Raw genomic sequence first — 12977 nt, forward strand, 5'->3', positions numbered from 1 at the left:
ATTCATTGATGCTAAGCTTGCGTGCAGCCGCGCGGTTTCCTTCTCGATAGCAATATCAATGGCCTTCAACTTAAAACTTGCATCATACGAACTTCTTCGTGTGGGTTCCATAATGAAGGGGCAAGAATTCGAAAATAATTAATAGTTGGTAATTCTTCGTCCGTGTTCTATCTACTAGCTAAAGAAAAAAGTAACGTATGCTTCTTTGCTTTATTTTTCTTTAGTTTTGATTCTAATTCCGGTTAGCGCGCCCCTAGCGGTGGAAGAAAAAAAAACACAGAATAGCCGCACCTTTTCATAAGCCGCATGGTTCAAAACATATGAAAAAAGTAGCGGCTAATAGCCTGGAAAATACGGTATCTCTGATGAAAAGATGGAACAAACTGACTAAGATTACTGCAAAATAAAACGTTTTCCCACATCCAACCTAAATGAACATGATGACAAAACTATTGTAAGACTCTACAAACCCAGTGGCCTCGGGAACTGTGAGGTACAGAAGAAGAACGACACCTGATTCCACTAGTTCAGGGTTTACCAACTCCAGACCTCATGACTCTGTTCTGCAGAAGGTTTCCCTGCTACAACATATCTGATTCCAATGAAATGGTTCTCAGCTCGTTGTCAATTTCTGCATCTTAATTACCCATTAATTCAAGTCAGGTGTGTTGGAGTAGGGAAACCTCTAAAACCTGCAGGACCCCGACCCTCAATGACCTGATTTAGTCCTTACATTTCAGTTGGGGTGAATAAGGTTTAGACTGTTGTGATTTGTTGTTATTGATGTGTTTGTTGTTGTTGTTCTCTGTTAAGTAAGTGCAGCACCAGCTGGTGGTAAAGAAGACAGTAAAGAGGGGTCAACAAACAACATAACAGGGATCTATGTTGAGAAACCAAAAGATAAACAGAAGCTAATAGAAACAACAATGTGACATATTTCTACATGGAGAGTAAAGAGATGTGAGAGGAGCCCAGTGCATCATGGGACTCCAGCCTTCTCAGCCTATAACAGCAGAGCTAAATGGATAGCTTCACATGGATATAGGTGTGTTCATTTAATTCATCCCTGCCTTCATATTTCCCTTAATTCTTTACATTAGCATGATTATTACGCAATACATCCATTGGGGGGCATTGTAGAGTTCACTACCTAATTCTGATGTCAGTTTCAGACATTAGCAAAGATGACAACACTGGACGAGACAACGATAGTGGACATTTTTAGAGACATAAATGGAGACAGCTCAGTATATTGTGGTGGACTGTCAAAGATACATTTGAACTTTGTGTTCTGGACTCACTGACCAGTGAGGTCCGCATCCTGAGGCTGAGAAACTGCACTATACAACCTTTTACTCCAAGACACCGCATGATGTTGCAGCAGTATTTCACATGCTAGCTGCTTAATGTGGTCTTGTAAAATCTCTCACAAAGCTCCACTTTGAGGTAGTTGGAAATAAAAAAAAAAAAAAGTTTGCATTTCTATAGTAAGACGACAGCGGTTACATTTTTCTCTTTGTAGAAAGATTTCCATCTCCTCCTCCATCCATCTTAACTTGAAACTAACTGGTCGCAGGACCCCCTACATTACATCCAGTGACATGTAAAGGCCATTCCTACTTTCTTACGTACATGGAGATGTCCGTTTCAAACATTGTCATGCATCAGCACCGGCTTACTTCCATGCATCTTTTATGTTGCACAGTTGTAGGTCAGTTCATCCTCTAGAGGGCAGTGTTGAGTCCAGAGTTCCCTTCCATGTTTTGACACCAATTGGTAGCTATAATACAAGTTATTTGCTGTACTAGACTTCCTTCTCGTCTCTCTGGTTAGTTGATTTTGAGGGTTGGGTGTCAGCTATACAACTCAGCACTGCCTCGTGATTTGCGGTGGTATTTTTCAGTTTAAGATATTTAAGATGTTTTTAGAAATTGAGGCGTTTTTTTATTGTGCTATTCAGGTTTTGCATAGTTTTGTGGGTAATGGCCATGTGGCTTATGTAAAGATCTACAGAGCTATTTGTTCCATTGTAGAAATGCGGTTTGGTGACTCATTGCAGGTGAGGAAACCTGTCTTTCAGAGGGTTTGAATATAAGAACGTATAGTAACTGCACACCATACATGTAAATAAGATATTATATTTTAAATTATATATAGTTTGTCTGCAGCATGATTATTTCAGAAGGGCATTTTACCCCTCAGTACTATCTCCATAAACCTGGCCTTCACATCACCCACAATATTCCCTCCATTGCCTCTTGTCTTTCCTTGGCATCCAAGCAACAGCCCTGCCATCATTCTGTCTTTCTTACCCTCCTTCCACCTGCTCCTCTCTCTTCTGCACTTGTAATAATAATGGGGATGGGTGGAAGAAGTTGAAAGGGTGGACATTAGAAACATCTCCTCTGTGTTCAGCTGCAAATGGTTGCCATGGCAATGCTTATTACCTGCACTTTGAGATGAAGGGGGGTGGAGGGGGTGGTGGTAATGACAGAGAGAGAGGTAATGGGTCAAGAGATAGTGTCCCATTCCTGTGTGTGTGTGAAGGCTTTAGTTCATTGACTTTTCATTAGAAGCTTCATATCTGGTGAAGGTTGCTGTGGGAACATCACTTCATAGTAATGATGACATGTCACCATGCGAAATTCCCTCCACCGATCCACGTGCACATCACAGCCATCCCCTTATAGCTCACCAGGAGACTACAGTTCAGTACAAACGCTGATTACAGGCATTAATCAAATAAATATTGAATTTACTTCCTTTAAATAAAGACAAAACAGTAATAACAGCTTTTTTGGAGCTGAAGAAGAAAGATTGAAAGTCAGCTTGAAACAACATTAAAACCACCAACAAAAGGTTAGGGTTGGACTTCTCCACTAACGCTGTCCTTACAGGTCTGCCTAAGGCCTGGGATACACTCGCTGCTATCAACACGTCCAACCACGCGTTCTCAGCAAACGTTTAGCACATAGGCTGTACATGTTGACGGGAGGTAATGTCTCATGTGTGCGAGGTGCAATTTTGACTTGAACACCAGAGAGAGGCACTTCTGCGTGAACAAAAGCATAAACATGAGATGCAAGGAAACAAAATGGCGGCAAGTTTTGAAAAGCGCCTCTCGGACCTTGTTAGCTACTGCCATTTTCAACATTTTATCTCCCCTCTGCACAGTTACAAACATTCACCCCTAACAGGTAACAACTGATTTGTTAAGGTTTTACGGAAATGCCACTGAAATATGTTACTGGCAAATTGACCTTTTGATGAGTTCAGAGTCCTGATGTAGTGTACTGGCCCCAAGCAGTGACCTCCAGAAATGAGCTTTGTGGCTTCAGCTGTGTATGCAAGTGTACACAGTAAGTGTATCCCAGCTCTGAAAAAGTCCATAAGACAGCAGTAGCCAGTTCAGGTAAATATGAGTATGGGGATTGGTACACTTTTTATTTGTTTCCACTGGCTAAACCTTTTTTTAAGGGTCCCAGTCCTACTGATCTGACAATCCCCAATCCCCAGTGTGTCAAGCTCCGCCCTTTTGGGGCAAAATGAACAAAAACGTGACAGCACTGTGATTTTACCATTAAAGCTGGGCTAGGTAATGTGGAGGAGCTAGCCGGATGTGAAAGCGGCACCCTGTCTTGGCTCCTCCCCCTCTGGTTTTGCTCCTTGCATGATCCAAGGCTTTTTTTAATCGCAGCTTTTTCCACCAACGATTTTCTCTTTCTCGGGTGTTTAGAAGGAGGAGGCAAATAAACCAAGCCGGGTCAGGAAATCCTTCCTGCATTTTCTCAGCCATGTTTGCCTTCAGAGTTTCTTCTTCACTACTTTGTATTTTGATCCTAACACACTGTTTATATGCAGGGTGTGGCTATCAGGTATGCGCTGCGGGAGGGGGAGGAGGGGAGCTCTAACTATATTTTTTATTGTTCATGATTACAAATTGTACAGACTACTATCAGGATGAGGAACCACTTCACTCATATCATACTATATACTATACTATAACTTTAGGTGACACAATAGGTCTCAGAAATGGCGTGTAATAAATATGATTCACATGCCTTTAAACAGTTTATTCTGGACTTTCAAGACCAAAAATCTGTGTTTGTTTCTTTTCCTGCTTCTATGCTGGGGATGGTTTGCATGTGATATTATGGCCAAGTTTCCTGTCTGTCTGTAAATTTAAATTAATGCAAGTTTTTTCTGATTTTACTTTTCAGTGTGTGGATGGAGTATCGGGCAGTGAGTTGTCCCTGAAACGTGTTGCAGTGGTAGAGGACTTCTTTGACATCATTTATGCCATGCATGTTGAGATTGGCACAGATCCAGGAAAAACACCAAAACACGCCGGCCAGAAGAAGACTTACAAAGCTGTGAGTATAGTATGGGGTGTAGACTGTCTTTATTGGCCTCTGATGTCTGCTGCTTAACCTGTTTTTTTGCTTCTGCTAAATAACATGTTCACTAGTTACTTGTTAAGAAAACATGTCAAACGTGACTATTTCTCATTTTCTTAATCTGTTTATTATTTGTTTATGTTATTAATCTGTTTGGTCAGACAGATGAGTGTTTTCAATAAGTGTCAAAATAACCAGTTCAGTTCCAGTTTGCGTATGACATCGCCCTCTTCTGGTAGTGAAGTGGTATCACAGCCCCCCCCACCAGATGCAGTAAAATTTGGGAGTACAACAAGGCTGAAACTCATTTCACCCAATTATTCTGATTCTTTTTGGGCCTTTTATACTTTTACACTGTTAATTCAGACTTTGAACTTACAATTCTTGAAGCAGGAGATGCCCAGTTTTACTATTTACCTGCTATCCTTACAAATCAAGCTCCAACTCAGCTGCATTTTGGTGCCACTGTGCATCCAAAACATTTATTTGGCCATAGAGGTCCATTATTTTTCTAATTTTCTGCTCAGTTGTTGATCTTGGCTGCCCCTGATTGGACATTACCGTCAGTTTAAGCTTTCTGATTGGTGAAAAATTAGACAGGAAGTGTCTTCATCATGATTTCTGGTCAAACTAAAGGTCTGCTAGATACAGAGTAGTAGGGCTGCTCGATTATGGCAAAAATGGTAATCACAATTATTTTGACCGAAATTGATACTTCGATTATTTAACACGATTATCCGTTATCTTTAACATGACTATAGTTAAAATTAAACCGTGGCTTTTAAACAATGTCTTTAGGATTCCACAAATTTTAGAAAAAAACAAATAACATGAAGCTTTGTCTTGACAAAGTGCAAATACTGATGTAAACTGAATAGATAAATATCAGTAAGGATTAAACAATGCTGCGTGTCGTGGTGTTCCTGACTCGGCGTTGTGCATTATAACCGTCTAATGCACGGTTCTGAGTTGTTTAATCCACTTATACCATGGTGCGTTTATACGAAAATAATGCAGCCAGTTGTCACTGACAATGGTATAAACTATGTTTAGGTGAACTTCCACAACCTACTGCAGTTATTCTACATTGACCTGCAGCCGGAGCCGACTGAGACTGGCCGCCTGGGAGTGCTTTAGGACGGGAGAGGCTCCCGCTGCTCCTTCCTTACAGTAACTGCAGAACAATATGTGCCTTCAAGTCAGTCGCCAAAACACCAGAAAAGTCTCTAATAACTCCAGTAAAAGCTGCTAGATTTGTCGCTTTTAACAAAAAAGTCTCCAGATTTAGTGAGAAAGTCTCCAAGTTGGCAACAGTGTCTGAATGAAAGCAAAGCGGCTGTGGGAGGAGTTTACAGCACAGTGCTGCAACGCCAGAGACGCTTGATTAGCAGCTGAAGACAGCAGGAGAGGAAACTGCAGAGAGAAAAATAATCGCACCCTTTTATTTTTATGATCGATGAAAACCCAGATCGTAGTTGAGATTAAAATCCGATTATTCGCCCAGCCCAACAGAGTAGGGGTAGCTATTTTATTTTTATGATGAAAATATGATAAATAATGGCGTTGTATGGATAATTGTGGTTTTACCATGTAAAACATTACATTATGTAGCTGGACTGGAAGGCTCTTGGACAAGATATAAATGCCCGGAAAACTTCTATAGATTGCCTAAAGGGTCAGACATCCCCACAGAGTTAGACTGCAGCTCCTGAGAAACTGTCGTCAATATAAGCAAAAATGCTTTGAAGTGTCAGTGATCTGGTGGAGTTATAAGGGTTTATGCACCTTGTGATCATCATCCCACCCGAAAGGCCTTTTCTCTTATGTTTGTCGACGTCTATGTTTCAGATAGCGGAGACGTACGCCTTCCTGCCCAGAGAGGCGGTGACTCGTTTCCTGATGAGCTGTGGAGAATGCCAGAAGAGGATGCACATCAGTACCACAGGACAGGAATCCAAAGGTACAACACAACACAGCAGAACGTGTCCTCATGTCGCTGTTTCAGCTCAGCTGATGTTAATAAATCTTATGAATATTTCAGACACTAACAGGGAGATTCAAAATATTTTAATATGTGCACAATAATGATCCAACTAAAGGAAAATGACTTTTTTCTTTCTGTTTGTTATATTCAACAAATAAAGTGATAGTAATAAATTATTGTGATAATAATTAATTATCATAAAACCAATTAAATAAAATTAAATGAAAATTAAACCTAAAACAACTTTATTGATCACCCCAGATGTGTGTTTGTATGTACACTGCTAAAAAAGTAAAGGAACACCTAAACAACACAATGTAACTCCAAGTCAACCAGACTTCTGTGAAATGGAACTGTCCACTTAGGAAGCAACACTGATTGACAATCAGTTCCACATGCTGTTGTGCAAATGGAATAGACAACAGGTGGAAATTAAAGGCAACTGGCAAGACACACCCAATAAAGGAGTGGTTCTGCAGGTGGAGACCACAGACCACTTCTCAGTTCCGATGCTTTCTGGCTGATGTTTTGGTCTGAATGCTGGCGGTGCTTTCACTCTAGTGGTAGCATGAGACGGAGTCTACAACCCACACAAGTGGCTCAGGTAGTGCAGCTCATCCAGGATGGCACATCAATGCGAGTTGTGGCAAGAAGGTTTGCTGTGTCTGTCAGCGTAGTGTCCAGAGCATGGAGGCGCTACCAGGAGACAGGCCAGTACATCAGGAGACGTGGAGGAGGCCGTGGGAGGGCAACAACCCAGCAGCAGGACCGCTACCTCCTTCTTTGTGCAAGGAGGAACAGGAGGAGCACTGCCAGAGCCCTGCAGAATGAACTCCAGCAGGCCACAAATGTGCATGTGTCTGCTCAAACAGTCAGAAACAGACTCCATGAGGGTGGTATGAGGGGCTGAAGTCCACAGGTGGGGGTTGTGCTTCCAGCCCAACACCGTGCAGGACGTTTGGCATTTGCCAGAGAACACCAAGATTATCACATTCGCCGCTGGCGCCCTGAGCTCTTCACAGATTAAAGCAGGTTCACACTGAGCACATGTGACAGACATGACAGAGTCTGGAGACACCGTGGAGAACAACATCCTCCAGCATGACCAGTTTGGCAGTGGGTCAGTAATGGTGTGGGGGGGCATTTCTTTGGAGGGCCGCACAGCCCTCCATGTGCTCGCCAGAGGTAGCCTGACTGCCATTAGGTACCGAGATGAGATCCTCAGACCCCTTGTGAGACCATATGCTGGTGCGGTTGGTCCTGGGTTCCTCCTAATGCAAGACAATGCTAGACCTCATGTGGCTGGAGTGTGTCAGCAGTTCCTGCAACATGAAGGCATTGATGTTATGGACTGGCCCGCCCGTTCCCCAGACCTGAATCCAGCTGAGCACATCTGGGACATCATGTCTCGCTCCATCCACCAACGCCAAGTTGCACCACAGACTGTCCAGGAGTTGGCGGATGCTTTAGTCCTGGTCTGGGAGGAGATCCCTCAGGAGAACATCCACTGCCTTATCAGGAGCATGCCCAGGCGTTGTAGGGAGGTCATACAGGCACACGGAGGCCACACACACTACTGAGCCTCATTTTGACTTGTTTAAAGGACATTACATCAAAGTTGGATCAGCCTGTAGTGTGTTTTTCCACTTTCATTTGGAGTAGAACTCCAAATCCAGACCTCCATGGGTTGGTACATTTGATTTTCATTGATCATTTTTGTGTGATTCTGTTGTCAGCACATTCAACTATGGAAAGAACAAAGTATTTAATAAAAATATTTCATTCATTCAGATCTACATCATGTTACTTTAGTGTTCCCTTTATTTTTTTTTGAGCAGTTTATATATACATCTATAAGTATATGCATGTCTGTGTGTGTGTGTGTGTGTGTATGTGTGTGTGTGTGTGTGTGTATATATATATATATATATATATATATATATATATATATATATATATATATATATATATATACATAAACTGAAGAGAAACATGTTTCTAATGCCATGTTTTTATGGCATATAAAGAAGTAAATAAAATCCATACTGTAATTCTTTGCCTCCCTCACATCAGGTTTATATTAAAAGACATCCTCGATGCTTCAGAGTATTTAGCTTTGCTTTCTGCTCCTGTTATGTTCATCTGGGAGGACATATACGCACAGAGATTCCTTCTTTTTCTCTCACTCGTTTGATATTTTAATTTTAAAAGCTTCACAATTTGATGTTGAGGAAGATTTTTCTGAAATTATTCCAGACCCACTTTTTCTAGACTAATCCCATCTTTCCATCGGAGAGGCTCCGCCTCTGAACTGCTCCAGTCATGTTACCTGTCGCCAGGTAAACTCATGCTCCTCCAGTTGTTTTTTTTTTTTTGTTCCAGTTACTTTTCCAGCCTTTTGTTGCTTCTGTTCCAAACTTAACAGGTGTGTTGCTGCATCTGATTCACAATCAGCTCATATTTGCAATGAAATGATCAAATGTTTTCGTTTAGCATCTGACATGTAGTTCCTGTTCTGTAGAGAGTAAAATATGGCTTGATGAGACCATTTCAATATGTTTTTTTTCACATTGTACACATCGTACAGACTTGTCTGTCTGTAATTGTCTGTAATTAACAAAGAAAACTTGGACTAATCATCGTCGACGTGAACAGTCTGGAAACAAACACTTCAGTCATTCGGCTCATTGCCTTCGTGTCCGGTTCCTCCGTCGGACCGGGAGCCGGACTATCCTGCAGTCTTTAAATGCATCCCTGGATGGGGTTGTTTTAAGGGATGCACATAAACGTTGCAGACCTGTAAGACCAGACTTGGGCACCCTGTTCTACGTTGCATCTGTAATTCCTGCTCTTCGCCCGTCCTTCCACATCCTCCCTGCTGGTTTCTTTCCTTTTTTCTTTTGTCCCTTTGAGCGTCTCGCCCACCGTCCTTCAGTCTTTCTCCCCCATTCTGTCCCATCAGTATACTCCTTCACCCCTTCTCCTCCTGTGTCACCTTGTCTTTCTGTCCCTCCTCCCATTTTCTTTTTTCTCATCCCTCATTAGATAAAGGAATTATTGCTGTGTCCCGTCTCTCTCCCTCCCTCTCTCTTTAATTAGCCTAATTAATGGCTGTTAACAAAGACAGTGGTTCAGAAAACAGACAGTCTGGGGAGAAAGGAGGGGGGAGGAGGTGCTGCTTTGGGGCTGGGGGGAGAAATCTTAAATTTGGAAGGAAAAGATGGAGAGAGGAGGATGAAGAGGAGAAGATCTGAAAAGATGTGTGTGATAAAACCTGCTGGGAAACATAAACGCAACGAGTATTTGCTCCATTTGACGGACAATATCTGTTTGAAAAGTAATAAAATGAAGCAAGATAAATTATTTAATTAGAATATTTAATAATATGTGCAAAAACACACACACACACACACACACACACACACACACACACACACACACATGCAGTCATTATGGCAGGAAACGGTGTGTGCTGTGCCGCTCGGAGAGAGGGAGCAGTTAATTGCCTTTCGACACTGTGGGGGTTCAGTCTCTCCCCGACACACACACACACATGTGCACAAACACATGCACATGACCTCACCCCCCTTTATCGCTATGCTCAGAGTATTTCACTAAAGTTCAGTTGTGAAATATTAAATGCAATTAATCAGTGTGGACGGGGCCTTGTTTAACTGATACAGGCTGTGTGTGCGTGTGTGTGTGTGTGTGTGTGTGTGTGTGTGTGTGTGTGTGTGTGTGTGTGTGTGTGTGTGTGTGTGTGTGTGTGGTGGGGTTCTTTTTTGTTTAAAGAATATATGTATATAAAAGCAGGTAATTAAAAAAATAATAACTTGCCATTATCATTAGTATTGTCATTGTTGACTAAATCATCCCTACAGGGCCGTAACCATGACTTTTTAATGGGGTGGCCAAGATAAGGCACTGGTTGGTGTGTGTTGGCCAGTCAATACATTTCACTCGCAGCATCACTGTTACATTTAGACATGCAAGTTTTCTTGTTTTTCACTTTTCATGTAAAAGAAAATTTGTATAGATTGTATATTAAACATGTTAAATTTTGTATAGAAACATTAAAAACATTAATGATGGTGTAAAGAAAGCACGAAAAAGTAGTAAAAAGCAGAAATAAATTGCAAAAATTCCATTCAAATATTAAAGTTAGATGCACTTGCTGTGCAGTTCAGGAATCATGGGTTTCTGGAAACCCCTAAAAGAACTCCTTTCAATTCTTTTTAATGTCAAAACCAAAACACTGCTTACATATTTTTAATTATGTTATACAATAAAACAATGTAGAAAAAAAGATGGTTGGTTTTACAAACAATATTTTATTTTTATTTACTTTATTCCTCAGGGGAAAGGAATCGTTTAAACCTTTAAATCTGTGTGGGGATGGTTTTGGTTACCCCGCTGATAATGGGCAGGGGGGCTTAGCTGTGGATCCCCTGCTCATCTTTGGCCCGTCTTTTCACATTTCTTCCCATCTCTTCCCTCTCTCTCTCCCTGTTTTGGTTCCGGAGTGGCCATCAGCATCACATCCTTGCGTTTTGTCGCTATGCATTTAGTTTGTAGAGGTTTTGAGCGTCGGTCAGAGGGTGGAGTTATGAGAGTGGTTTGTGTGTGTGTGTTTGTATGGATGTATGATTGATGATGACTATTACATGTATTATATATGATAAATAACATAAATACATATGTTATTCATTTTTATTTTGTTATTTATCTATTTACTTATTCTTTTTTTTCCTGTTTGTAAATTTCTTTCTTTTCTTTTCTTTTTTTTTTGTAGACGCTGCTGCTTTTGTTTTGTGTTGTTACTTTTATTCAGAGGAAAACGAGATGGTGCATCTCAAGGGTTTATTCCTCTATCAATAAATAAATGTTAAATAATCAACCAAAAACAAACTGTGGAGAAAATTCAAAATTTTCTTTAAAGTTTTTCTTTTCTTTTTCTTATTTTCTTTTTGTATTTATTTTTTACATATGTTGTTTATTATTGTAGTGCTAAACATTTCCACCGGGGGTAATTGCCAGGCATAATATTGTGTACAAGTTACTGAGCAGTTTTTACCATAAAGTGACGCAAAAGGATAATGTTTTTACCATTCTACTTCTGGCTTCTGTTTATACGACTTATTCTTATTCAACCAATTTTATTGTATTTATTTATTTGCTTTCATTTAAAGATATTTATGTATTTATTTTCATGTTCTTTATGTTTTATTTCCTGGGAGCCCCTGAACACCTCACTGCTCCATGTTCAGTCGCCAGATCCTTCAGATAATTGACAAATCCTGGTATGTCCAGGTCCAGTTCTGTTAGATGTTTCTTGCTTCAACTCACCATAAATAAGATTCCTTTTATTTAAATCAGGTGAGTTGGAGCAAGAAAACATCTAAACCTTGTAGGATTACAGCTTTTAGGGATCAATGTTGGACATCTTTTCTTCATGGTGTCAGTAAATAAACAGCTAACAGAACATAAGGGAATGGCGGGGGTGGGAGGAGGGATGGTTAAGTGCTTTTTCCCGGCATTTAAAATAATTTGTTGTGGACAAGTAAAAGACAAAGGGGATTAAATGTGTAATATCTCTTATTCAGGTGCAGAACAACCCCCTTCACATTGGTCCCAGTGTCTACTTCCAGCTCTGCAGTGCCCTCTGGTGTTGACGTGCAGACATAACAGTTGATTTCATGAGAAATAAACTCCAACTGTCCAGAAATGAGAAACAATAACGGGTAAAAAAGGACACAAAAATCTAGTTTTTACATTTTAGCAGGTTAAAATAAGCTAACCAGTCTGAGGAAAGACATGAGCAGTGATGTTGCTCATGTCTGGGAGGGGCTGTAAGTTCATTTCCAGACTTATCCTGAGATCATTCACAAGCTGATAAGATTCCAGACAGGCTTCAGAGGAGTGGATGTCCCAGCAAGTTTCACCGTCTAAGCAAACACGACGACATTTCAACACGCGGCAAAGACAACTTCCTGCTGCCAGCCAGCATCTACAGTTCACACTTTCACAGCATTTCACCACTTTCCACCAGAAAGTAGAAAAATCTCGTAGTTCAACCCTGGAAACGTTAATCTCTGTACAACAAGCTGACAGCACAAAGAAAACTACTTCAGATATTACAAATTAAAGTAAATGTGGCTCTCCAGGTTATCAAATCACCGCTGCTTCTGCATTTTGGGTTCGTCATCAGATGAAATGATGTCATGATGTTATATGTTTATTTACTAAGTTCTCAGATCTGATCAGAACCAGATGGACGTTGTCCTGACATGTAAATACTGATGGTGCACTTTCTATTCACATCACCGTGAATCAACAATTATTTTCCAAGTTGCAATGACATAAAACAAATGTTGGAATTATATTTTCTCTTCTTCTTCCTCAGAAAACGACAGGCCGTGTTCTCTGGTGTCAGACGTGATAGACTACAACCTGCCTCTCACCACGACCTACATGAAACAGATGAAGCTGCAGTTTCTGGTCAACAAGGTATGCTAGATCGTCTCTGCTCCACGGGAAGCTGTCTGAGAGTTGGCCGCAAGCTGCAGAAAATCCTGTGTCAACCTCTGTTTAACCCT

The 12977-nt window shown here is 40.9% G+C and overlaps 1 protein-coding gene across 1 annotated transcript in view; it reads left to right on the forward strand.

Moving 5' to 3' along the window:
• Nucleotides 1-12977, forward strand: part of LOC306754576 (nucleolar protein 4-like) — a gene marked incomplete at both ends in the record, with an annotated part of 168178 nt that overhangs the window by 36517 nt on the left and 118684 nt on the right. Inside the window, 3 exons of the mRNA XM_079238594.1 lie at nucleotides 4221-4373; nucleotides 6246-6357; nucleotides 12785-12888. Of these exons, the coding sequence (XP_079094720.1) occupies nucleotides 4221-4373; nucleotides 6246-6357; nucleotides 12785-12888 (369 nt within the window). The remainder of the gene's footprint in view (nucleotides 1-4220; nucleotides 4374-6245; nucleotides 6358-12784; nucleotides 12889-12977) is intronic.

This window comes from Telmatherina bonti (assembly GCF_933228915.1).
Source record: "Telmatherina bonti genome assembly, chromosome: 4".
Taxonomy (NCBI): Eukaryota; Metazoa; Chordata; class Actinopteri; order Atheriniformes; family Telmatherinidae; genus Telmatherina; species Telmatherina bonti.